Below are 27841 nucleotides of genomic sequence, written 5' to 3'. Positions count from 1 at the left end.
CTGAGAGTGTTTAGCATAATGGCGGGCAGGTATGATAATGAAGCTTCCACACAGCACGGATGTGTCGTGCTCAGATCAGCTCTGCTGTCAGACACAGAAAGGCTCTTATTGCAGTTTAATGACCCAAATCTCCACGTGCTGTTAAAGCAGAGATGGAAAACTTTTATTTTTGCTTTGATTTGAAAGCTCCTCTTCAGAGATTGTAGATACAGTGAGGAAAAAAATCTGCCTTGAAACTGTTATTTTGTTTAATTATTACTTTTGAAAACATTAGCAACAGTAAAAAACTTAGCAATTCACCCAATTTATCATAATTATTGCTATTTATTTTAACATTTTATTGCTTTTTGTTTGTAGATTTCATAAAAGGGTTTGAAAAAAGTCTTTAAAATGTTTTGATGTTGGGGTTAAATCGACACCAAAATAAAGTATTGCGACATTTATGTGGTGCTTTGAGCCTTTACTTACATCCTGCTTCAGTGACGTGATGTCATGCTGCTTTGTACTAAACCTAAAATGTGTTTTTTCTTCATTTACCATTCCATTAAAGGACATTCGTTCAGTTTCTAAAGCAATCAAAGTAAAAATCCTCAAACTAGCATGATCTTCTTCTACTTGTTAAATGTTCTTAATTATTTTGTTAAGTTTTATTCATTCCTAAAGATGTCTCCTCACCATTTATTCCTTTTTTCGTCATTGTGTTGATCTTCTAATCTGCTGTTGTGTTGCATGCTTTTTGTGTGAATGTGTTTCTGCTGCATGTGTGCGTGTGTGTGTTTGTTTTTTGGGGGGGTGTTTCAGAGTGGGCTAACTCCACTGCATGTAGCCGCTCACTACGATAACCAGAGAGTGGCACTCCTCCTGCTGGATCAGGGAGCTTCTCCACATGCTGCCGCCAAGGTACAATATCACACCCACAGACTCACACGCTGACGCGGCCGCTGTGGGTCGGTAGCAGCCGACTTGTGTGTCACGCTCTTGTGTTCGTGTGTAGATCTTTAACCTCATCCATTACCTCCCATTTGACTGTGGTTTCTCTTGATTTTTTTTATTTTCTTGTGAGATGTTGCATTTCATGTTTATCTGTTTACCTCATAATTGCATTTCGTCTTATGTTGGACTGATCTATCAAACATCTGGAATTAGCTAAAATGCTAAGGGGATTAAAAAAAAGCTTTCTTTCCTCCAGTTTTCCTATCTATTTCTTCAAATCTGCGCCTCAATAAAACTGTTTTCTCATCTGGCATTGCTCTAAAGTTATCTCTAATTTGTCTGTTTTTGGAAAGGGTTCAGATTGCATGTACCAGTACTCAAGGAGTTGTTTAAAGATATTTTCAATGCAAACTGTGTTTTGTCTCAATGTTGGGTCATAAATCAGAGCAAATGTGGGATTTCTTCATTTACAGACTGCAGAATATTTCTGAGTTTGGCCTTCCATGTGTGCAATAAATCTCAGATTTCAAAGAAAGTTGGGACGCTGGGAAGATGTGGATTTGTGTACAAAATATCACTTATTTTCTTTATTTTTTAAATTACAATTTATGTTTAATTGGTTTGCCAAAGTGGGCAAACCAATAAGGTCTTTCCATCTGTCGTTTTGTGTTTCCAGTTGAAGAAAAGGGTCTCCTGATGTGACCTGTTGGAGAAATAATAACATTATTATTGAAAATCAACCTTTTTCTCATGTCAAATTGGGAAAAAAATTGCCATTTATTACTATATTGTTTTCTAATATGGAAAAAAAAATCTGCGCCTTTGATAAAAAAATTTGACTCCTACCAAATAGTACCCGGTGAAAATGAAATTTTGACCTTAACCAAAATAACGATGACATCATAGCAAGCGAAATTGCAAAAATAGACGAATGGAGCAAAAATCTTCAGAAAAAGAAAAAAATTATAATCCACTAATAAAACCAATACATACGTATTGGGGATATCCAAAGAAAGTTTTGAAATTATTATGTGATGGCCACCCGACCTACGGTTTGGCGGCCATTTTGTGGCAAAATGTAAGATTTGGCAATTTTCGTGTTTTCCCACAATATGGGAAAAGGTAATTTGTTCAAGCAATTTTCACGAAATTTCACACACTTGCCACCAGCTTAAGTCTACAACCATCACAGAAATTCCGTTGACCTTTGACCTCGGGAAGAGGCCGCCATCTTGAATATTTAAAAAGAACTCTATTAGTACCATCTACAAATGAAAACTCAATCTAGGTGTTTACATGAACTGTCTCCTAACTTCTTGAATATCACTAGGAACCAAATGCTCAAAAAAATGTTGCAATTAGAAGTTGTAGATTTTACATGGCGTGGACATGGCGAACTTGCGAAATTGATGTTCTCCTGTAACCTGCACATTTTTTAATGGAATATTGTGAAAATGTAATGCATGGATCCCTGGTTAAAGCTGAATCAAATAATATAACACGGGATATGAACGTGTTAGGAATGTGGGCGTGGTTAGCAAATAACCTCTGTTGCTAAGGAAATCCAAAAGTTTACTTTTGCCGATTCTTCTGAAACTCATGTCGATTTGTTCGTTATCGCCAGGTGACCAAAACATAAAATGGTTGCTATGGAGATAAAACCAACAGAAAAGCCGTCATTTTGAAAAATAAGGGTCTTTTTAGACCAATTTGTCACATCGTGATCTGACCAATTTGACAAAGGAAGATTCATTTTAGGCGGGAGGTCGGGTCAAAGGTTAGCAGCGAGGGTGCAAAGAGTTATGGGTAGCGCCTGCAGGCAATACAACGCCACTTTGTTCAAAAACTAACCCCCTCAAACTTATGATTTCTCTGCCTCAGAATGGCTACACACCTCTGCACATTGCTGCCAAGAAGAACCAAATGGAGATCGGTACGACGCTGCTGGAATATGGTGCCGACGCCAATGCGGTGACGCGGCAAGGCATCAGCCCCATTCACTTGGCAGCACAGGAGGGCAGCGTGGACCTGGTGTCCCTGCTGTTGGCCAAGAATGCTAACGTCACTGTGTGCAATAAGGTACTGCAAAACGTTTGTCTGCGACAGACTCTTTTAACAGATTGTAATCTGCTCATGCTGTATGTGTGCGTGTTTGCGTACTCTCATCATCAACAGACCGGACTTACACCACTGCACTTGGCAGCTCAGGAAGACAGGGTCAATGTGGCAGAAGTCCTTCTCAACCACGGGGCTGATGTCAACCTGCAAACAAAAGTAACACACTCAAAAATAACTATTTATTGATTGCTATTTTACAGCTCGTTGCACACCTAATCACCCAGACTTTACTGTAAATGTTAGTCTTTGTGATGTTACTTTAACTGATAAGACTTTTCATGGCTTACTGCAGCACCAACAGTACTGCCAAAATAAAAGACAGTCAGACCAGGTTCACTGACACGAATCTGTAGCAGCTGAGACTCCTACCAGCATAAGGTTGTTTGCTGCACGTTCCTGCTGACGAGACAATTATTTACAACATTGATCCCAACTACAATACAGACCAAAACGTGGCCATAAAGCTACAACTGATGCACATTTTAAGTTTTTGTGTGGTTAGACATACAACTCCCTCTTCATCCACTGTGTTCCATGCAGATGGGTTACACTCCACTACATGTGGCTTGTCACTATGGCAACTCAAAGATGGCAAACTTCCTGTTGGAGAACGGTGCCAAAGTCAACAGCAAAACAAAGGTAAATGACCCCACAAAGAGATCCAAAAATGGTAAAGAAATGAGTATTTGTACAGTTTAAGATCTAAGCGTTTGTGTTCGTGTCTTTGTTCAGAATGGTTACACTCCTCTTCACCAAGCAGCTCAGCAGGGGCACAGTCACATCGTCAACCTGCTACTACAATACGGAGCCTCGCCCAATGAACTCACTGTAGTAAGTGTTGTTGGCACTTATACCAGGGCACCAAGAACAATTATTTTTGTATTTTCTGTTCCGTTCTGTGATTAATTTTGTCCATTTTGTCCAGATTGGGAGCACTGCCCAGTCCATTGCACGACGCCTCGGGTACATCTCTGTGGTGGACATACTGAAGCCCCTGACAGATGAAAGCGGGATGACCTCAGTAAGACTCCTTACTTTTGCAAAAGTGTTCAATGAATTAAAAAAATTCTAAATACATTTTTTTAGCTTTTTCTGTATATAAATTCTCAATAAGTAGATTAAACTTGAACCAGAAATCTTACAATGACCTTTATTTTCTATCACTTTAAGGTTATTTAAAACTGAGTGTGAAAAGAGGAGTTTATTTTGTTGTGTGTTGTTTTACACCTCGTGGGGAGAGTTTTAAAGTAAAGCAAAAGCAAGTTGGCAATACAATATTAAAGAGGATCAATAAAAACTTGTGAAGAATATAATAATTCATTGCATTGAACCAAGTGACCAAACAGAGCATAACATGTTATCTTTTTTCTCATATTCACAGCGTCCATCAGAAAAATACAAGATCAACGTCCCAGAAACCATGAACGAGTTCCTCGACATGTCAGACGATGAAGGTCCGTAAAAAGAACACATCCTGATTGCAGCTGCTGTTTGAATGTTCCTTGCATGATTTTTTTTATTTTTAAAAGTGTGCATGTCTCACTGTATATGTGTCCAAATCAAACAGTTTGGGCTAACGTGCCAGAAACTTTAAAAGAAGAGTCTTTTTCAGATGAAGGTATCTGTCACCAGTCCATGCTTGCTGTGTTGTTGTTTGGTTGCTTTTCTTTGACACGTCAGAGTTTCCCTTGCAAAAGCCTCCAATGCAGGGTCCTCAAACTGAAGGCGGAGTCTGGATGAGGCTGGGCCGTATGGGATTCAATTTGTGCCAAAAATATGTTTTTGCATCCACTATCTTTGTCTACTGAACAAGTTTATTAAAAAAATGTGTTCATGTCTATGTACTACTAAGCAATATCTTCTGAGAAACGACAGGATCTAACGACACTATCAACTGTTGCTAAGGACTTGTATGATGACACTGTGAAACGACAGGAGCTAACGCTAGCAATTGTAGCTAAGGACTTTTCTGATGAGACTATGAAACGACAGGATCTAACAACACTACCGACTGTTGCTAAGGACTTGTATGATGACACTGTGAAACGAAAGGAGCTGACGCTAGCAATTGTAGCTAAGGACTTTTCTCACAACACTGTGAAACAACAGGAGCTAACGACGCTTACCACTGTTGCTAAATACTTTTATCACGACATTGCGAAACAACAGGAGCTAACAACCCTACCAACTGTTGCTAAGGACTTTTCTCACAACATTGTGAAAAAACAGAAGCTAACAATGCTAGCAACAGTTGCTAAGGACTTTTCTGACGACGTTGTGAAACAACAGGAGCTAACAACGCTAGCAACTGTTGCCAAGGACTTTTCTGACGACATTGTGTAACAGCAGAAGCTAACGACACTGGAAACTGTTGCTAAGGACTTTTCTGACGACGTTGTGAAACAACAGGAGCTAACGACGATAGCAACTGTTGCTAAGGACTTTTCTGACAACATTGAGAAACAGCAGGAGCTAACAATGCTAGCAACTGTTGCTAAGGGCTTTTCTGACAACATTGAGAAACAGCAGGAGCTAAGGACCCTAGCAACTGTTGCTAAGGACTTTTCTGACGACATTGTGAAACAACAGGAGCTAACAATGCTAGCAACTGTTGCTAAGGGCTTTTCTGACAACATTGAGAAACAGCAGGAGCTAACGACACTGGAAACTGTTGCTAAGGACTTTTCTGACAACATTGAGAAACAACAGATGCTAACGATGCTAACAACTGTTGCTAAGGACTTTTCTGACGATATTGTGAAGCAACAGGTGCTAACGATGCTAACAACTGTTGCTAAGGACTTTTCTCACGACATTGTGAAACAACAGGACTTTTCTGATGACCAGATCTAACAATAATAGCACTTGCAAAGTTTTAAGCATAAAGCTGAAACATCACAAAGCAAATACAAAGCTAACATAAAAAAATGTGAACATGCAGAAGATATTGCTTAGTAGACATTGAGCTTTCATATTAAGGGGGGGGCCGCAAAATATTGACTTGGGGGCTGTAAATGGCCCGCGGGCCGCCAGTTTGAGACCCCTGCTCTAATGCCTTGTAGAGTATGCAACATGTTTTTCACTCACACTGATTTTCTATGTGTATATTAATCTGCTATTAGGATTACATGCTTGTGATAAAGTTACTACTTGGAATGAGGAGGATCAGACACGCCAGCTTCACTGTTTGGTTGCTTCTTCTTAGAAACTTTATTGAAAACAAAGTATTCAACTTTTTGATCTTTGACAGCACTAATGTTTTGGATTAAAACTAAAGATGGCAGCTAGTTTTTTGGTTCTCTGGTTCTCCTCATGCCAGAATTCTAATATGTTGTCGTGCAAACTATTTTCTGTAACTAATGTAAGGCGTCAGTACTGACACGATCACTGTATTGCTACTAAAAACAGTAGCAGCTCTGCAGAGCCATGCTTGATTAAGGCGGCCCACTTTAGTCTTCTATCTGCACTTTGTTTTGGAACCACAGGGCCGGCGTGCTTGCAAAATTGATGAGGTTGGTCATGGGCCATTGCCTAGGAGACGGGCTTGTCTTTGTCAAGGGATACAGTTAGACACAACACGCGTATCAGGTGATAGTGGACAAGATAAAAGTTGCCTGTTAGATATTATAAGCGTATGAGGATTCGTGGACATGTGTGCCGTCGATAAACTGTTTGTGCTCATCGTTTATCAGGGAGTTTATGAAGTGTGACCTTGATAATTACCAAAAAAGAACAGACTGGCCTCAGTCGGCTGCTGCCTTCACAGTCTTTTGTTTTCATGGGATGTGATAGCTGTATGTGTGTGTGCGCTTGGAGTGAGTAAAGACTTGCCACAACTTTCTTTAATCCCACATGAGGGAGGCCAATCCTATTAAGCTGCAGGTTGCAGTTACTCCAACAGGTCACAGCTGTGAGTGGATGTTGTGTTTGTGGCTCATGCTGTCCACAGATTTGATCAAAATGAGCTTGTAGTATCAGCTCTGCTGTCATGCATCCAACGAAAGCAGCTATGTCTTGTCGCTTGAAGTGCTCATTAGCTCCCTTATTCTTGTGTAAAAGAGATTGCTTAAGAGTTGTCAGAGTTTAGCAAAGCCTGATTACCTCATTGTTTGCAACACAGCAAAAAGGGCCTCAAAGATTAGAGGAAGAGGCAGCAGAGGAGCGAGAGAGTTTGTTGCAGAGAGATTCCCAGGCATTTGAGAGGAGCTGTCAGCTGACTGCGCCTCCTCAGACTCAGTTTGTTGCGCGCTCTCTCTATCTTTGACTTTCTCCTAAATCCAAGGAGATGAGCTTTCGCTGAGCCTTCTGCTGGAGAATTAGCCCCACTCTGATCACCTTTGTCAGATGCCTCGGAATGTTTCAGCTCATTTTTTTGCAGCAAAACTTGAGAAGTTTTGGGTGGCAGCAGGCACGTGTGCGCCAGCTACAAGTGCGCAACTCGGTTTGAGTGGATTTCAGGGTTTGAAGTGAAGAGGGGAGGATATTTTTTCCTTTTTTCTTAAGGATTTTTACTTTTTAGAAACTTCTTTTTTTATTTCTGATGCAATTCCAAACAAATTTGTGGATCTAAAGGAGAAATTATTCTGGAAGTTTTTACTAGACTGGGATCCTTATGGCTGCAAAGGAAAAAGGTTGGTTTGACCATGACTGCGATAAAAGGAATTTTACTTTTTATTTGTATATATTTTCTTTTTGTAATTTACTAATTTAGTTAAATATATAAAATATTTATCAGTACTGATGATTTCAATAATTAAAAGGATATTTTGACTATATTGCGTTACAATCACCGATTAATTTATTCATTTGGTAAGCTACTACTTGTATTTTTATATTAGATAAACTGTCTATATCTAATCTACTGAGTTTGAATTAATTTTTCTTGATTAAAAATGATTCTTGCAGTAAACAAGCTTTTTTTGGTGATCGCATTGTAGAAGCGTGTGGCGCAGGAAGTTTGAAAGTCAATGTGACTATCAAAGTAAAAGCATAATATCTTAGAAGTTTGTGATGTTTTATGTTATGGGTGGACATTTTCTTCTTTTTCAATTCCATTTCATTTAGTTGTTATTTTTTAATAATAGTGCAAGTAAAGAAGGGCTAGCTACGTGCTAAAGACAGTTAATTTATTGTGCAAATGTATTTAATTTTACTGTTTTATTTTTGATATATTAGTATCGTCATGTTATTCATTTGAAATGACAGGGAAGCGCGGTCACGTGGTTTCAACGCGTTTCGCGCCCGCCGACCTCCTTTTATTTTGAAATTCGAGAGCGGAAGCGCTCGCTTCGCCGTACCGGTGGGTCGTTGACGTCGGTGTGGCGTCTGATCGGGAGTGCGGCAGTGCTGCTGAAGGCAGGGGGAGGGGCTGCGGTGAAGGAGCGGAGCGTCGCAGGGCAGCTCAGAGCCGGACATGCGGGAGAAGGGGAAGAACTACAGCCGCTCCGGCGGCTACGTTGACCGGCGTGTCATCGTCCACCGGTCCGCTGATCGAGGTGCGGTGCGCGACTTTTTTTTCTCCCCTCATCCTGTGCTGCGCCGGGGCTCCTGCCTGCTGTTAACTTGGGAGTGCAGATGAGAGAGATGCGTTTTATTTTAAGGAGTGCACTGGATATGCCGCAAAGTCTATTAATGTTGTTACACGTGATGGAATGTATGTCCTGTATCAGAACAGCATCTTTGGATGCTGTTGTTTTGGTTTATTGAAAAGTTGTGGGACACATTTGCAGTGATGTTTTGGGTTTTTCAGACCGATCCTGATGAGGCCTCTTTTGATTGATCCAATAAAATTCTTGTTTTGCTGGTGTGCCGCATCCAGCATCCTCCAGTTTCACTGGAGGATGCTGTGATTTCCTCCCATCAGGTGAGGATGCAATGACCGGTGACACGGACAAATACCTGCGTCCCCAGGACCTGAAAGAGCTGGGGGATGATTCCCTCCCCCATGAGGGCTACATGGGTTTCAGCATAGGGGCCCGCTCAGCCAGGTAGGCACCTGTGGATAAAAAAAAACACTTTTTTCTTCAATCTCACTGTGCTAATTTGTGAAATTATTCTAACATTTAACTCATATTTAATGAAATGTCCAATAGTGCTGATACAATTATTGTTATAGTCGACTAATCAATGATTATTTATCTCAATTAGTTGACTAATCAACGATTATTTATCTCAATTAGTCGACTAATCGGGTCATGTTAACTGGATGTTAAGCACACATCTTAACCATCATTAGCTTTAAATTAACTAAAAACTAGATATATAGGATTAACTGAAAATAATGCTAGTGGGAATGCTGTAAGCTGAATTTTCCCACTGAAGATGCTAGTACTGATAGCTAAAAACGCTGAAATTGATTGCTAAAAACACTGAAGTTGATCGCTGAAATCGCTGAAGCTGATAGCCTGCTAAAATATTAGTCAAATGCCAAAATAGCCTGAAAACTGAAAAAGTCTGAAAAAAGTCTAAGTTAGCCAAAACGGCTAGCAAGCAGCTGAAATATTTGCTAAACTCCAAAACAGCTTAAAAAACAAAAAAATCTAAATTAGCCAAAATAGCTAGCAAGCAGCTAAAATATTTGCTAAACTACAAAACAGCTTAAAAAACAAAAGCAAAAAAAAAAAAATAAATTAACCAAAATAGTTGGCATGCAGCTGAAAGTTTAGCTAAACTCCAAAATCCCTTAAAACAAAAAAAGCCTTAATTAGCCAAAATAGCTAGCATTCAGCTGAAACATTAGCTAAACTTCAAAATAGCCTGAAAAACGTAAAAAATCCCATATTAGCCAAAATAGCTATCATGCAGCTGAAACATTAGCTAAACTTCAAACAGCTTAAAAAAACTAAATTACCCGAAATAGCTAACATGCAGCTGAAATATTAGCTAAACTGCAAAATAGCCTGAAAACATGAAAAAATTATAAATTAGCCAAAATAGCTAGCATGTAGCTGAAATATTAGCTAAACTCCAAAACAGCATAAAAACGTATTTTTTGTCCAAAAAGCTAGCATAATGCCAGTATGACTTTTAACTTTACTACATTCTGACTCCATATAATATAAAGTAACGACTAATCGACTATTGAATTAGCCTTTCGACTATTTTAATAGTAGATTAGTCGTCGATTAGTCGACTAATCGTGGCCGCGCTAATGTCCAATTTGGCGTATGTGTGCCATCAGCACCCATCTCAACGAAAAAAGAAACAGAGGATAGTGTAGCTGGAAGGTTGCCATCTAATGATTCAACCTGACAAAATGATTCAGCGTTTTGGGTGACCCCTTTCACAGCCAGGCGGAAACTGCAAAAAGGGGGGGGGGGCTCCACAAGGTAGAGACGAAAGCAGGCCTCTCTGAGTGAAACGACTAGCAAAGAGTGGAAAAATGTGTTGTGGAAAACTGTAGCCGCGATGGCAGATGCACCGTGATGGCTGGATGGACAAAAACAAGAGCTCTAGCTGTGACAGGAAGCTGCTAACATCAGCAGGGAACAGCAAACAAGGGAAATACTGAGTGAGATGCACAGTTTCCATGTAAACAAGTTGGTTTGGTTCACACCAAACTGGAAGACTCTTAATAGAAAGAGAAAAAACACACTTTGACCTTTGAAATTATAATAAAATATTGATCTCACTGAGCAGTTTGAAGTGTGCACACAGCAGAAATGTGTTTTATACGGTCCGCTGTTTCTGCATTTTAAATAACCCTTTACATAAAGTGCCTATCTTGATCTATTTTTGACATGTCTTCTTAGAAGAACTTTTGATGATTTTCATGTGACATTCATAGTCTTTTGATTTTTCTTAGTACTTTTCTGTTTTGGATATTACAGCACTGCATGATGTATTATTTGTGTCTCAGATTTGCAAAAACTTATACTTGAATGTCTCCTAAATGCTTGCTCTAAGTTTACTTTTCTGCTTTCTTCTTCTTTTTCTTGCTCCTTCGTATCCTATCCCTAACCGTAGCCCTAGAATCAGGTAAGATAACAGTATTAATAGTAGTAGTAGTTGTGATCTAAACCCTACTAGTATAAAAGTATTCAACCCAAACTACATTGTTGTCATGCCGCTGCTGTTTTTCCAGTTAATTAAATATATCACATTACTTTTTGTCTCATATTGTGGGATCATAACTCCACTTTTTTTTATTTTACTAAGCTAAATCATCAATTCCGACTTTTTTTTGAGTTTGTGTTGTGTACTGATAACTTTTCATCTCTCATGTTTGCTGCACCACTCATGATACGTTCACACCATGCGCGTTCAAGAACGCATAACGCTGGTAACTGGACGCGCTTTAAGCTAACGGTGTTCACACTGGACTGTCGCTACCCGATGCTAGCGCACGTACCTACAGTTGGAAGAAAAGTCGTAGCGGTGCAAATTTTGCTCCAGGTTTTTTCTTTCACAGCTCTATTCCGATATATGAAAGACTCAATGTTGTAGAATTCCGATCCACAATTGTTAATTTCTCCGCCATGATCAATTTTCAATTAGTTGGCACTTCCATGAATTGCCACGGTTGTTGTCGCTCCGTCTTGGCTAGCTTAAAAAGGCCGTTAAAAGCATCGGAAGTGACCCTGAAGGCTCTTGGGAATTTCTAACACAAAATAAAGCCTAAGGCTGATTCACCTGGGGGTTGTTTCATTCATACCCTCAGGTAAAGAAAGGGCTAACAGCACCACCTGGAGGTCAAAAGTATATTACCGCCATAGAGGTTTTGGAATACCAGAGAGAATCAATGACAAACAAGCACTGGTTTTAGCTAAACACTCAAAGATAACCTTTGGCGGGCCCCACTTTGGGCACCTATGGTATAGACTAGGGGTCTGCAACCTGGGGCTGTAGAGGCTCTTTTATCTCTCCATGGTGGCTCTCTGGCTAAAGATACATAAAATAATAATAATTTTCAAAAAAATTGCAGATTGCCTATTATTGTAGCAAAATGCTAACGTTTTTGGCTAATTTGTTATCTAGTGAGGTTTTTAGGCTAATTTAGAATTTAGCTTCTATTTGAGCAACATGCTAACGTTTTTTGGCTGGTTTGTTATCTACTGGGGGTTTTTAGGCTAATTTAGAGTTTTAGCTTCTATTTTAGCAACATGCTAACGTTTTTGCTAATTTGTTATCTAGTGAGGTTTTTAGGCTAATTTAGAATTTAGCTTCTATTTTAGCAACATGCTAATGTTTTTGGCTAGTTTGTTATCTACTGGGGTTTTTAGGCTAATTTAGAATTTAGCTTCTATTTTAGCAACATGCTAACGTTTTTGGCTAGTTTGTTATTTACTGGGATTTTTAGGCTAATTTAGATTTTTAGCTTATATTTTGGCAACAAAACATTTTTGACTAATCTAGTTTACTGTTGAATGTTATGCAAATTTGGAGTTTGGCTAATATTTTAATAAAATGCTGATGTTTTCAGCTAATTTGTTATCTACTGAAATATTTTTTAATAATTTAGAATTTAGCTTCGATTTTAGCAACATGCTAACATTTTTGACTAGTTTAGTTTAGTGAGGAACTTTAGGCTATTATGGAGTTCAGCAAGTAATTAAGCAACAAGCTAACTTTTTTTCGGTAAATATGGCCTCTACTTAGTTTCTATGCTAATTTGGAGTTTAGCTAATACTTAAGCAATATTCTAATATTTTTAGCTAATTTGTTATCTACTGGGGGTTTTAGGCTAATTTTGAGTTTAGCTTTTATTTCAGTAACATGCTAACATTTTTGGCTGAATTAATTAATAGAGATGCTAGTTTCTTTTTTCTTATATATTTTGCTTTTGTTTGTGCCAAAAAATTAGACATTATTCACAATTAAAAAAACAAAAACAAAAAGAAGATTATGAGTGCAAATCCAAATTTCTTAAAGGCTAAAATAAGTCTCCTTCTAGGTTTTGATCAGTAGAAAACAAGCCCAAATGGCTCTTTTACTGTTAAAGGTTGCCGACCCCTGGTACAGACTTTTCATTGAAAGTGGCTGCTTGAACGCGCATTGCCGAGGCTGGTGTGAACGTATCTTCAGTGTAACTTCCAGGGACGATTGCTTTGATAAGTCGGTCTGTTTGCTGGTGGTTCCAGTACGAGTAGCATCGACCAGCAATGGTTTTGCAGAGATGGAAAATCCCTCATCTTAACTGATGAAGTCACACATGCACAATGACTCAAGTTTCAACAGCTTTTTTGGTGTATCCACTCGCATCTATACGCAGAAAGGGGAAGTGGAATTTAAAAAAAGGATGGGGTAATAAGAAAGCAGAAACCTAAGCGATAGCACAAAATGGCTTGAAAGTCAAACAGCAAATAACTCAGATAAAGGGGAGGCGATGGACATTAATGTGGGAGAGGAGGACGTGCAGAATTCGAAAGAGGAGCGAGCCGAGAAGAACAAACAATGTCCGGGTGAGGACGGGGAACGGGGGTGAGAGGGAAAGTCGGCGCTGTCATGCCAGCCGGTCCATTCGGTCGGCGCAGAGTTGCTTGGTAACTTCAATGGGGTAGGCAGACTGCTGAATAAAGGGCTTCTCTCTCTGTGCTGAATAGTGTGCCCACTCAAACACGCTGAGCTCTGCAATTTCTCCCCCTCTCCTCCCCCCATTCGCACATGGCGCATCAACTCACATGCGCCACACACTCTGAGAATACAGTTATCAGCTTTATTCCTGGACATTTAACCCTTTTTAAGTCATCAACTTTTTAAAACATATGTATAATTCCCAGCTGTTTACATTTAACATTCCGAAACCTGTGCAGATGTTTAGGATCGATCATTAGAAAACAGGACAGAAAAAGGACATGAAGAGTCTACAGTACTGCATTAAGGCTGCAAAACAGGTCCGCATCACTGTACGCAGTCATAAAGCAAGACTGCAGCAAGCTTTCAGGCACAAGACGCTTGCTTTCAATTTTCTGGACTATATCTGAAACAGGCCTAATCTGAGATTAAAGGTTTCTTAGTCTGTATTAGGGCTGGGTATCGATTATAATGATACAATTCGATTCTTTTGATTCTTCAATTCCATTTAATTTTGAGTTTACACATTTATATATATTTGTTTAGAAATGCATTAATAATCTACTATATGTTTTGAATATTTATATTAATCTGATACAGTTCACATACTGTAAATTTATTTGCAAAATAATGAAATTGTCAATAGCGTATATGAATTATCAAAAGGAGAAGTTCTAACAGAAATGTTCAGATCATTAACACTGTAAACATTGTTCTGCTTCTCCTAGAGGGCGTTTCAGTTTGGCCACTAGGTGGCGATCGTGGTACAGAAGTACACTTTATTCCAGAAGAAGAAGACATTAGAAATCATTTCCTTACAAGAGTTTGGAAAATTCCTCCCTGTGAGTTTATAAAAATGTTAATTTAGTATGTTTAGATCGACCAAGCGTTAGCATTAGCCGTCTTATGGGAAATTCTATTAAATGTTAGCATCAAGCTAGCAGACTTTAGCTTATGTGCTAAATCTACTCTATTTTTATGAATCGATTATTGATCTATTAAGATTCAGATTGATTAATGATTTCATTTCCCCAGCCCTAGTCTGTAAGGATATTTTAAAGAATATTTCAAATACAAAAGTCTCGTTTGACTAAAATATTAGAACATATCCATATCAGGCATTCAAAAGGAGGCTCATCTCTTATTTTCCTGGTTTGGCAGATCACACCATAAAAGGTGTAGTCATGATGCACACTTGACACGTTTCTCTCCCTACTCTTTCCCTTTATCTCTCAATGCAAACAAACTGGCCTCGCTCTCATTTCCATCTCTGAATAACCTTATCCTTGTCTAACTACAGACTCTTCCGCCTCTCTCTGTTTCTCTTCTGATTACTGGATCTCTGTCCAGTCAGTAGAAACCTGGTTCCCTGGAGGTTGCATGCAGTAACGTGTGTTCCTTGCTTTTTGTTTTATGCCGTGTGCCCTTGCCCGTCACTCGTTGTTGCCCGTGGCGCCGGGTTGCATGGTAACCTGTAGCCTCCGCTCCTTCAGCTCGGATAGGTCCAACACGCTCAACCGGAGCTCCTACGCTCGAGACAGTATGATGATCGAGGAGATTCTGGCCCCCACGAAGGACACGGTAGGTGGCAACATTTCGCTCATTTATTATCTGTCATGCTCCGCGGTTTAAGCTTTTTTAATGTCGTACTTTGTCTTTTGTCTGTAAAAATGTCCCAGTTTCTTCATCAGATCACAGATTAAGTGTTGAGTTAACCAAAGATGATACAGAAATGGAGCCAAATTTATTAGTGCTCAGCATCTTGATGTAGTTTATTCAAACTTAAGGGCTTTAAAAGTCCCAGTTGGATTCTGCTCAGACGCATAAACACAAACAAAAGCAGTATTTATCATCTGTCATTTATCTGACCAATTTTATTTTAATCACCATTTGATTTTTTTAACATTTCTGCTGATACTATCAATAAGACCCGTGTTTGGCCGTCTATTAAATTAGACTCTAATTTAAAATTTTTGGGTTTAGACTTAAGTGAAGTCACAGTTCTGCTGTTAAAAGTCAAGATTTTTCATTTAAAAAAAACAACTTACTTTGGGCCAAAGAAAAGAATCCAAAACCGTTTTCAACGACTTTTCTTCTCCTTAAAGCTCCAGAGCGTCTGTAAAGACATTTCCTATCTGGTAGACCCACTCAACAAGGTATAAACATCGATGTCCAACTTGTTTTAAGATTTTGTCAGTTTTTTATTTTCATTCCACTTAAAAAAACTCACTATCTTTATGTGATTTGAGTTCATTTGGGGTTTTCTATATTGTCTTGTCATTGTGATTCACAAACATTTAAAGACCCACTCTGATGGAAATGGTGTTTTAACATGTTCTAGTGGCGTTTTTCTGATCAGGGATCACATTTTTGAAATTGTTGCAAACCATGACAAGATGACAAAAAGTGGTTAAAAAAATGGCATATTTGCACGTAGAAAATACATTGGGTGGGCCGCAAGCCCACTGCTCCGAGGGGAAGGGGGGCGGGGTCGCTCCATGCCAATAGTCCACAACTCAGAGGCAAATTTCTAATGAACTACAGTATTCCCCTCTTATTCACGGGGGTTAGCGACCGGAGACATCTGCGAATAACCGAAATTGGCGAATACGGAGACCTCCCTCCCCCGTCCCACTCCCCATCCCCACCCTTGCGTGTCCATTACCGATCCATACGCGTCAACAAAAACACATCTGATCACGCTTTGTAAAACAATTATTAAAAAACATTCTGCAACATCAAGAGTTTTTTTAAATTCAGAACAAAAGAAAAAAACCCAACCGAATAATGAAACCGCGAATAATGAAACCGCAAATAGTGAAACCGCGAATAATGAAACCGTGAATAGTGAGACCGCGAATAGAGAAACAGTGAATAGTGAAACAGCGAATAATGAAACAGCGAATAGTGAAACCGCGAATAATGAAACAGCGAATAATGAAACAGCAAATAGTGAAACAGTGAATAGTGAAACAGCAAATAGTGAAACCGCGAATAATGAAACCGCGAATAGTGAGACCGCGAATAGTAAAACCACGAATAATGAAACAGTGAATAGTGAAACAGCGAATAATGAAACAGCGAATAATGAAACAGCGAATAGTGAAACCGCGAATAATGAAACAGCGAATAATGAAACAGTGAATAGTGAAACAGCGAATAATGAAACAGCAAATAATGAAACAGTAAATAGTGAAACAGTGAATAGTGAAACAGCAAATAGTGAAACCGCGAATAATGAAACCGCGAATAGTGAGACCGCGAATAGTAAAACCACGAATAATGAAACAGTGAATAGTGAAACAGCGAATAATGAAACAGCGAATAGTGAAACCGCGAATAATGAAACAGCGAATAGTGAAACCGCGAATAATGAAACAGCGAATAGTGAAACCGCGAATAGTGAAACCGCGAATAGTGAAACAGCAAATAATGAAACAGCGAATAGTGAAACAGCGAATAGTGAAACCGCGAATAATGAAACAGCGAATAGTGAAACCGCGAATAATGAAACAGCGAATAGTGAAACCGCGAATAATGAAACAGCGAATAGTGAAACAGCGAATAGTGAAACCGCGAATAGTGAAACCGCGAATAATGAAACAGCGAATAATGAAACAGCGAATAGTGAAACAGCGAATAATGAAACAGCGAATAGTGAAACAGTGAATAGTGAAACAGCGAATAATGAAACAGCGAATAGTGAAACCGCGAATAATGAAACCGCGAATAGTGAAACCGCGAATAATGAAACCGCGAATAGTGAAACGACAAATAGTGAAACCGCGAATAATGAAACAGCGAATAATGAAACGGCGAATAATGAAACGGCGAATAATGAAACAGCGAATAGTGAAACGGCGAATAATGAAACCGCGAATAGTGAGACCACGAATAATGAAACAGCGAATAATGAAACAGCGAATAGTGAAACCGCGAATAATGAAACAGCGAATAATGAAACGGCAAATAATGAAACAGCGAATAATGAAACAGCGAATAGTGAAACCGCGAAAAGTGAAACCGCGAATAGTGAAACCGCAAATAATGAAACCGTGAATAATGAAACCGCGAATAGTGAAACAGCAAATATTGAAACCGCGAATAGTGAAACAGCGAATAATGAAACAGTGAATAGTGAAACCACGAATAATGAAACTGCCAATAGTGAAACAGCAAATAATTAAACCGCGAATATTGAAACCGCGAATAGTGAAACAGTGAACAGTGACACCGTGAATAGTGAAACTGCAAATAGTGAAACTCTGAATGTTGAAGCCGATATTAGTGAAACCACGAATAGTGAAACAGCGTATAATGAAACACAAATATGCAGGGAACACTATTGCCGCTCTGCCCTAACTATCTCCTATAAAACGCCACAGGTTTTTTTATTTAGCCTAAAAAAGTAACAACTGTTAAAAAAAAACAAAAAAACTTTAAGAATAGATCAAATAATGATCGGAGTGTGTCTTTAAGAAATTTGCACATAAAATTGTTGTTCTTGTTTGTTTTTGGTCTGTTTCATGTATGTTCCGATCATTTTGATCCATGCATCGTTATAAAAGTTGTGGAAAAACCAGGAGGAACAGTTTTTTTTTACTCCTTTTTATTTATTTCTTCTCTTCTTCACTCCTCCCCAGCACCTTGCTGTCACCAGAGACTACAGCTCTGAGTGTATGCGGCGATACAGCTGGACTCCAGACACGATGGACCATAGTCATAACACAGTGTCCAGCCCCATTCACTCCGGGTAAGACAGCAATCAGCTCTCCTGAAGCACTTTTACCAGCATGTCCACACTCCACTACCCATTTCCTACAGTCTCCAGTGAGGCTTTGCAGATGAGAAGCAGCTGATGTGAACATTACAGAGAAAAACATACGTCATCCTCCAAACAGCTTCTCGCCTCCAGTCTACAGGCTCAGTCCACACACATTTCTGCTATTTTTGAGAAAAAAAACAGGTTTTACTTGAATAAAACAATAAAATGCAACAGTCATGTCATGTGCATGCTTTGAATAAAAGACATTTTTCCTCGTTGTGCTGAGAAATATCCTTTTGGGATCTGTCATTGCTCTATTTTTAGATTCTATTTTTGTTTCTTTTGAGTTTCATTTTCTCGGTATCACCTTGTCCTTGGTGTGTGTTATTTTTACTCCCCCCTCCCGTGTTTAATTCTTGAAGCTTTCTCCCATCTTTAGTAGTTACAGATCCCACTATTTGAAGCGTTGATACTAAAACCAGGTTCTGGGGGTTTGCCTCCCGCATTGTCTCCATGTGTTATTTTTTTGCAGCTCCAACTCCCCGCTCCCTCAGTATGACTCCAGGTGATGACGGAGCTTGCAGCTTACTCCCATGATGCCGCAGTGATGTCTTTCACACTCCACCTGTGCCCCCCCTCCCCTCCTCCTCTTCCTCATAATGTCTCCTCTCTCTCCATCCTGTGCTCGTCTCATCTGTGTGGTCTGGTGGTTCATTTGTACGCTTTAGAACAGTCCTTCATTAACACTCGACGTTACAACATTTTTACAGGAACTCTTGTAGAAACAAGTGAGTTTGTAACAGAGGTGATGAGATTAGAGGGATCTTCATCCAAAGGAGACACATTAACAAACATTTGTGGCAAGAGTTTTGATCACTGAATGCTGCTTTGAGGGGCTGAAACTTTGACCAAAATCTCCCTAAACCTTCCTTCTCTTTATTAGTTTCAGACGCCGTCAAATGTTTTATTCTGAAGTTACAAAGTTTCAGAGCTTGAAGCATCCTTTATCTCTCATCTTTTGATTTCCTCTTTATTTGGGTGTACAGTGATCACAGCATGGGAACCGTCTTCCTCTCGTGTGTCCGTCTTTCTCTCCCCGCCTTCGCCGCCTCTGAAACGGCTCTTCTTACGGTCGTGCAGGTTCCTGGTCAGCTTCATGGTGGACGCCCGCGGCGGTTCCATGAGAGGCAGCCGCCACAACGGCATGCGCATCATCATTCCCCCCAGGAAGTGCACGGCGCCCACACGGATCACCTGCCGCTTGGCTAAAAGGCACAAGCTGGCCTACCCCCCGCCCATGGTGGAAGGGGAGGGGCTGGTCAGCCGGCTGGTGGAGGTGGGGCCCGCTGGTGCACAGTTCCTCGGGTACGGTTGTGACTCACAAAAGCAGTGACTCCAAAGTCAAAATATTATAAGCAAATAACCTAGACTGCTCTGTTTCTCTGCAGTCCGGTGATCGTGGAGATTCCTCATTTTGGTTCCATGCGAGGAAAAGAGAGGGAGTTAATTGTGTTGAGGAGTGACAATGGAGACACATGGAAGGAGCACCAGTCTGATCCCAGACCGGAAGACCTCACAGAGCTGCTCGCTGGCATGGATGAAGGTAGAGTTGTTGGTAACACTTTGGAATTTTTAAGATTCCTTAACAAGCTTTATGAACACATTATTAATGTGTTTATAGAGTGTTAGTATAACATTTATTAGCATGTTATGCCAAATAAGGTTTATTAACATACTTAGTAAGATTCATTAGCACAGGAGTGTCAAACTCAATCGCACAAGGGGCCAAAATCCAAAACACACCTTAGAGTCAAATAGGATAAACAATTATTGAAAACACTAAAACTAAATTTTTAAAACCGTAACTTTTTAACATAATTATGAACTAGACTAGATATATATAATTACCTGTGATCATACTAGTGTGAATGCTGTAAGCTGAATTTGGCCGCTGAAGATGCTAAAACTGATAGCCAGCTAACACATTACCGTAGCTAAATGCCAAATTAGCTTAAAAAACTAAAAAAAAAAAAAAATAGGTAACCCAAACAGCTAGCATGTATCTGAAAAATAGCTAAACTTCAAAATAAACTTAAAAAATAGCCTAAATTAGCCTAAACAGTTTGCATGTAGCTGATATAATTTGTTAAACTCAAAACAGCCTAAAAAATCTTAGTAAATGCTAAAATATTCCAAAAAGCTAGCAGAATGCCAACTTTTAAAACTTTAAGAACGTTGGCATGGAGTGAAGTTTCCCTGATTTCCCATCATCCCTTTGTTTACTCTCTTTACCGCTACCTTAGAGCGCCTTACAACTCCAAGCTAACGTTAGCGGTGCGACAAAAGTGGCGAGCAATATTTGAATATTTGTTTGCAAGAGCAGAGAGCATTTGACCTGCTGATTGGAGATTTTATGTAATAGCTAAGCTTTTTCAAACTGCATTTTTTTCATCTTCTCCTTATTAGGGATGAGTGGATATAACTTTTTCAATAACCGATATTTTCCCCGCAACTGTGGCCGATACCCAATATTTGCCGATACGATATTTATCTGTCTACCGTAACACCACGTTTAGATTTTCTTTATGTTTTTTTTACTAAAAATTCACATTGTACTTTTCACACAAGGGATCTCATATAAGTCAGTATCGCGTTAAAAATTAGTAAATTTATGTGAAACATTCAGACCATTTACTGAGTATTTGACATTAGTGTAAACCATAAGTTTTCCATTACCAGGGATATTAGGAACAACAAGCATCGGAATGAAAAATAAAATGTAACTTAAAACAGTAAGAACTGTTACTATGACTATAAACATAAGCTTTCCTGTGCCAAGGATTTATTTGGAACAAATATGTCAAAAATAAATACAATACTGAATACAATCAGAACAATATCAGTAGATTTTTTCATATTGAACAGATTCAGGTAAACTCAAATAATGCAAATACCGATATATCGCCCATCCCCACTCCTGATTCACAACAATTTGAATAAAGTAAAATCAGAAACACCATTTTTAATCTTTATTTTCTTTATAAATGTCCTCCATCATGAGAAAAATGCCACAAAAACATATTAAAAACACCAGAAACAGAATTTTTATTCATTAAATTAGATACTCAAAAATAAGCTGAAAATGAATATTTGAGTTAGCAAACTTGTTTCAAGGACAATTACTAAAGTTAATCTTCTCACAGAGCTGGACAGTCCCGCCGAGCTGGAAAAGAAGCGCATTTGCCGCATCGTGACCAGAGATTTCCCTCAGTATTTTGCTGTGGTGTCGAGAATCAAGCAGGAGTCGAACCACATGGGTCCCGACGGAGGCGTGCTGTCCTGCAGCACCGTGCCCATGGTCCAGGCCTCCTTCCCACAGGGGGCTCTGACTAAGAGGATCCGCGTCGGCTTGCAGGTGTGGATGCTTTCACCTGAACGATTTGTTCAAACACGACCAGTTTTGTTGGCATGTTTGTCTTTTCCTTAGGCTCAGCCTGTGCCAGACGACCTGGTCAGGGCGGTCCTGGGAAACAGAGCCACCTTCAGCCCCATCGTCACCGTCGAGCCCAGGAGGAGAAAGTTCCACAAGCCCATCACCATGACGATCCCCGTTCCGCCTCGATCGGCGGAGGGCCATCCCAGCGGCCACCGGGGCGACGCCGCCCCCTGCCTCCGTCTGCTCTGCAGCATCACAGGCAAGCAAACCTACAGATTACTAGAGCATGACAATACTGCAGCACTTCACCATCCTAGCTGATCTGCTGATCTCAGGGGGATCAGATTCTATTCTTGGATTTATTGCTCTTGTTTTTGACACTTTATACTTGAGTGACCACTGGATTTTAGTGATTATTAAAAAAAAAAAGTTCAATTGGAAAAGAAATGGACACTCAGCCAGGGAGTGAGCTCATCTTTTGGCCTCGTTTCATACAGGAGGGACGTCTCCTGCGCAGTGGGAGGACATCACAGGAACCACGCCGCTGTCCTTTGTCACGGACTGTGTCTCCTTCACCACAAATGTGTCGGCCAGGTGAGAAAAGCACAAACACACTTTTTTCATTAAACCCAAGAAGCTTTAAAGACTCACTCCAATGAAAATTGTGTTTTTTGGTCTATTTAACACAATCTTGTAGCATTTATGGAGGACATATATAAGATAATTTAAGAATAAAACTATGTTTTTGAGGATTTCTTTGTTCAAAAACACTAATCCACCCTCTTATTTGGGGGCGGGGGGAGTATGGACCGAAACTATCTGCGAAAATGCGAAATCTGAGACCTCCCCCGTCCTCGACCCACCACCCATCCCCCACAGCCAAAGAATGTCCGTTACCGATCCATACTCTTCAAAAACACTTCTGATCATGCTTTTTAGGACATTTATTGAAGAACATTGGAGTATTTCTCAACATCAAGAATTTTTTTTAAATTCAGTAAAGCAGCGTACTTTATGATGCAGATGAGGAGTGTCACTCACTGGTTGTGTCCGAACCCCTCCCCCATCACTATATAAGGCACTATATAGTGCGTCCGCCATTTTCTAGTTGTGTCCGAATTCACTAATTCCAAAATCCAGTGCACTCGAAATTTCCCAGAAGTCTTTGCGAAAAACTAGCGTCCATCGATGCTCACTAGATTAGCAATAGGATATAAATCACAATCCATTGCGGTCGGATGATTCTGAACAAAAAAAACCGAGTTTAAATGTAATATTTGAATAAACCATCCACATTTTTACCATCAGAACACAATGGAGTCATAAAAAAATGTTCGTATTTATTCGATTTTCACTTCGTGAAAACGGTGACATTATATCTGGTGTTTAGAAAAACGAAAGAAAAGTAATGAGCATTGTGTCCGAATTACCTATAAAATTCAGCTCACTATATAGTCCCGCACTTTATCGTTTTTTAGTAGTTGAGGGGGAATTCGGACACAACCACTTTTTTTGCTAAGCTAATGTTAGCTTGTGAGGTGCTATAAGGTAGAGGGAGAGTGTAAACAAAGGGATGATGGGAAATTAATGGGGGCTAACTTCCTTGCCAACAGTCCGGCCCACAATTAAGGGCCGAATTGCTAGTGAGGTCCCGCCGCTCTGCAGAAAATATGTCTTAAAAAACGATAGACTTTTTGATTTTTAAAAACTACATCATCATAATTAAAACATCACTGGGAACAATTTTAAAATAGAAAAAATATATAGTTTGAGTGAGACTTTAAAGTATTTCCTTCACATGACTGAACACATTGTGTGGCACTTTTTTGAAACATGTTTTTAAAAAATGCAAATCTAAATAATTCATATTAATTGAAATTTTCTTTAGCCACAGTGACATCAAAGTTAATAAAATAAAAATGTGCAAAAGTTAGAAAAATATTCATCGAATAAAATGCATATAAACAATTTTAATGATATTTTAACTCAAAGTAAATATATTTTTGAATTTAAATCTTAATTTTTTAAATAAAAAACTTAAGTAAATAGATTTTCCTGTTTTATTATTTTTTTAAATTAATTTAGTGATTTTTTTGCATTTTTATCAAGCAAATTTTTACTCTTAAAATAATACTTATGACAAGGTTATTATAGGCTATATAACACATTTTTTCATTAAAGTTATTTCATTTGTAATATTACATGTCTTTCAAAATCTTTCAGCATGCTACCAAGATATAATAAGAAGTTAGTAGATCATTTTAAAAAAACTTTACTCATAAATGTTAAAATGCATGCAATTTAATGCCTTCTTTATTAATTTGACCTAAAATATTTCATTTTTTTTTGAAGAATAAAGAAGAGTTTTTTTATGTGAAGGCTGATAGGCCTGCTAATGAATGTAGATTGTTGTGGCCTCCTGCTAAACTAACTACAGTTTAGCAGCTGATTGGTTTTAGTACACAAAGTCATGAACTTAGATTTAAATCATGTGGCGAGTGTGCCGCTTGACATTAGAAAAGCTCCGTGAAGTTCTCAGCAATTAAAATACTTTCATTTGTCTGCCAGCGCCCTTTTGACAAAATAGCTTCTGATGGTTGATGTTAGCACAATAAAACATTTTTTATTGCTTAGCATTTGTGTTTATTTTATCCTCCGCTTGGATGTTTTCTTCTCAGGTTCTGGCTCGCAGACTGTCACCAGATTCCTGAGACGGTGAGTCTAGCGTCTCAGTTATACCGGGAGCTGATCTGCGTGCCATACCTGGCCAAGTTTGTGGTGTTCGCCAAGATGAACGACGCCGTCGAGGCACGGCTGCGCTGCTTCTGCATGACGGATGATAAGGTGGACAAAACTCTGGAGCAGCAGGAGAACTTTGAGGAAGTGGCTCGAAGCAAAGACATTGAGGTGAATACTTTTAGTGTTTTTGTGCAATAAAAAAAGGTTCATACCGTGATAATTCATTCTTGATCAAATGATACTTTTAGGTTCTGGAGGGGAAGCCTATCTTTGTGGATTGTTATGGCAACCTGTCACCTCTCATCAAAAGTGGACAGCAGCTGGTTTTTAACTTTTACTCATTCAAGGAAAACAGACTTCCCTTCAACGTAAAGGTAGAGTACTTTATTTTTTTACATTTTAACCTTACTTAGGGGTGTAACGGATCACAAATCTCACTGTTCAAATCCTGTCAAGGTTTTAGGGTCAAGGTTCGGATCAGTAAAAAGGAAAAAAAGACAAGATAAAAGTGTTAAATTAATGTTTTGAAAAGCTTCAAAGCATATATTTGATCAAACATATATAAAGTACTTCAAAGCATAAATACTCACACATCAAAACATTAAAAAAGTATTCATTAAAGCAAAACAGCTTTGAACTTTGTTTAAACCCAAACAAAATGCTAAAACTTGTAGTTCATGAATATATTTACACGTTTCAAGACCAAATCTACCAAAAACTGAGTGAAAATTGTTTTGAAAATACTAGAGTACCCCCTAAAATGCAACATCCTACCCCGTCCAAATTAAATCTTAAATAAAAATGGTTAAAATTAAACTCATAGTTATTTTTTTTTTGTATTAATTTTTTTATTGAAACTAACTGTGGGAACATTTAAATATTTCAAATAGTAATTATTGTCTGAAAGAAAACAGTACAGGTGAGGCACTGGTATTTTTGATACCTTTTGCTTGCCATACTGCCGTCTCATGACCGCATGTCCCTATAGACCAGGAGTGTCAAACATTGACCTGTGAGCCCGCCAAATGGTTTAATCGGGTTTAGTCATGAAGAGAAAAAAAAATAAGGATGTTGGAGGAAAAAAAAGAAAGTTTCTGGCCGATTCCTGTGACAAGTTATGATTCTTTAAAGAAATGACTGCAATGCACAATTCCGCCACTAGGGTAAGCAAAGGAAAAGAAAGACTGGTAAGACAAGAGATCAAGAAATAAACATGATAAAGGCCAAACCATGCCAAGTTTCGGGAGAGAAAGGGAGTTATCTTTGAGTTATTATGTTCACAAATGTTTTTAAGTTCAATTTAGTTTATTTTTTCATTGATTTGCACATTTATATTTAATTTTTCTTCCATAGCCCACTCTAAGGTTACTTTTGGGATTGCTTCAATGTCAGATGTAAAATAGTCTGCATAAAATTGAATAAACCATTTTTTTGTGAATTAATGTGTAATAATAAGTAATTAGGCTACTATGTTGTTTTTTCCAACTAAGGAAAAAAACAAAACAAAGTTTTTGACGAAAGCTCCTTCCACAAGTTTTAGGTTAACACACTTTGGGACAAACGTAAAGCAGCAACTTTGACTATTGTTAAAGCAAAGAAGGTGTACGTGAATTTGACGCAAACGGGGGACCTCCACCATCCCCCGTTGTCCCTGTGAACGGACAACGAGGGATGGTAGTGGGACAACGGGGGATGGTGGTAAGAAAACGGGGGATGGTAGAGGTCCGCGGTACTTGTGCGTGCTGAACCGTTGCTAGTGATCCGTACATTTTACCACTAGCCTTACTTTTTGCAGTTATAGATATGCTTTTTATCTGCTTGATTTTGCAGTTGTTGCTAAAAATAAAAGTTCCATTTGCATTTTTTACTTAAATATCAATTGTCTTGTGCACAGTTTCAACTGTTTTGCCACTCTCAACAGGTTAGAGATGTGGGCCAGGAGCCGTGTGGCCGCCTTTCCTTCCTGAGCGAGCCCAAAACCTCTAAAGGCCTTCCACAGACTGCCATATGCAATTTGAATATCACACTGCCAACCCACAAGAAGGTAGGACGCGTAGAGTTTCCATCAGTTTGGAACATGTCATATCATCTACATGTAAATAAGGTTGCCATACCAAGAGCAATGATGTCCTGACTCAGGTCATTAGAGGTCAATCGGTCGGCTTGGGTATTTTTAAATTAAAATTAAAGCCTCTGCCATGAGACCCAACACAATACGAGTGTGCCACATGTGCACACTGCGCCTTTTTGGTTGCATGGCTCACTGAAAGTGATGGGAAAAAAAAAATTTGTTTTAATGTTTGTTGTGGTGTTGATTGATCACAAGAAACTGCCTTTTTTGCTTCTGCTTTTGTTGTTTTGCTTGTTTGATTTTTCGATTAATGCCACAGACTTTTTCTGATGCCTTTTGTTGTTTTTGCTGCTTCATTCTCATCCCCTGAGTTTTATTTCCCGCCCTTGCTCACTATAACGCCCCTGCTCTCCATTGTGTCATCTCTCCCCCCTCTCCTGCAATGCATCTTGGAATACCACAGGATATGGAGTCTGATCCTGATGATGAGGTAAACAGATTCTTCATCATCACATGGAACTGCTTCTTCTCTGTCGATGTTTTTTTTTTTTTTTTTTTTGCTTAGTTTGCAAATGCTGGAAGAAATATGTGCGCTGCAAATGTTTTGTCTCTGTGCAGAACACGAGTCAGTGAAATGTAGCTGACTGCGTTGCTTTAACACAACTAGGGCATCGCTGAAATGACCCCTACAGTGCATGAGTGGCTTTTGTTTCATACAGCAAATAATTATTTACTGTTGTCCCCGTTCTAAGTCCAAAGTAGCCAGATGCTGTGCCACATCCCAGCTTTTTTTCATCACTCTTCTTTCCCATACATTTTCATCTTAGCTACTAACTCATAGGAGTCTTTTTCAGCAAAAAAAAACTACTTCTTCCCACTCTTTTCTGTTATTAGGGTGGTTTTCAATTTTGTCTTTAAGATTTGTGACAATTCCTACTGCATGCCTAAACTATTTTTTTAATGTAATTGATCTGTAAAATGCAAATAAAAAATAAAGACCAAATGTATTACAATTATTTGTCAACGCATTTTGTAGCTGAACACCAAATTGCTAAACTCTAGGATGAAAATGACCATATATTGCTTCAAGGTTAGACAATCACTTTGTTTCTACTGGAGTCTCGCTACAAACCAAAGTTTAAACTCTGTTAGAGTAATTTAATCAGGTTACCATGACACCACATCTGATGATGAGCTGAGGAATGTGTCTTCCAGATAAAAGGGGATTTATTTGACGTACTAGACCTAAGTGGAAGCTCAACTTTAC

The 27841-nt window shown here is 39.0% G+C and overlaps 1 protein-coding gene across 4 annotated transcripts in view; it reads left to right on the top strand.

Moving 5' to 3' along the window:
- Positions 1 to 27841, top strand: part of LOC112161460 (ankyrin-3) — a 118911-nt gene that overhangs the window by 64705 nt on the left and 26365 nt on the right. For all 4 annotated transcript variants that reach the window (XR_002921885.2, XM_024296559.2, XM_024296557.2 and 1 more), the window contains exons 17-38: positions 802 to 900; positions 2815 to 3012; positions 3109 to 3207; positions 3592 to 3690; positions 3784 to 3882; positions 3977 to 4072; positions 4433 to 4505; positions 8870 to 9038; positions 11017 to 11028; positions 15042 to 15144; positions 15669 to 15719; positions 18207 to 18316; positions 18861 to 18893; positions 19469 to 19693; positions 19777 to 19931; positions 21532 to 21743; positions 21816 to 22023; positions 22262 to 22358; positions 24443 to 24671; positions 24752 to 24877; positions 26425 to 26547; positions 27038 to 27064. Coding sequence is in view for 3 of the 4 variants with exons in the window: in XM_024296559.2 (XP_024152327.1) it covers positions 802 to 900; positions 2815 to 3012; positions 3109 to 3207; positions 3592 to 3690; positions 3784 to 3882; positions 3977 to 4072; positions 4433 to 4505; positions 8870 to 9038; positions 11017 to 11028; positions 15042 to 15144; positions 15669 to 15719; positions 18207 to 18316; positions 18861 to 18893; positions 19469 to 19693; positions 19777 to 19931; positions 21532 to 21743; positions 21816 to 22023; positions 22262 to 22358; positions 24443 to 24671; positions 24752 to 24877; positions 26425 to 26547; positions 27038 to 27064 (2643 nt within the window). In the remaining variant the exon portion in view is untranslated. The remainder of the gene's footprint in view (positions 1 to 801; positions 901 to 2814; positions 3013 to 3108; positions 3208 to 3591; positions 3691 to 3783; positions 3883 to 3976; positions 4073 to 4432; positions 4506 to 8869; positions 9039 to 11016; positions 11029 to 15041; positions 15145 to 15668; positions 15720 to 18206; positions 18317 to 18860; positions 18894 to 19468; positions 19694 to 19776; positions 19932 to 21531; positions 21744 to 21815; positions 22024 to 22261; positions 22359 to 24442; positions 24672 to 24751; positions 24878 to 26424; positions 26548 to 27037; positions 27065 to 27841) is intronic.

Source organism: Oryzias melastigma, linkage group LG15 (assembly GCF_002922805.2).
Source record: "Oryzias melastigma strain HK-1 linkage group LG15, ASM292280v2, whole genome shotgun sequence".
Classification (NCBI taxonomy): domain Eukaryota; kingdom Metazoa; phylum Chordata; class Actinopteri; order Beloniformes; family Adrianichthyidae; genus Oryzias; species Oryzias melastigma.
This window is presented reverse-complemented; position numbering and strand designations above follow the sequence as displayed.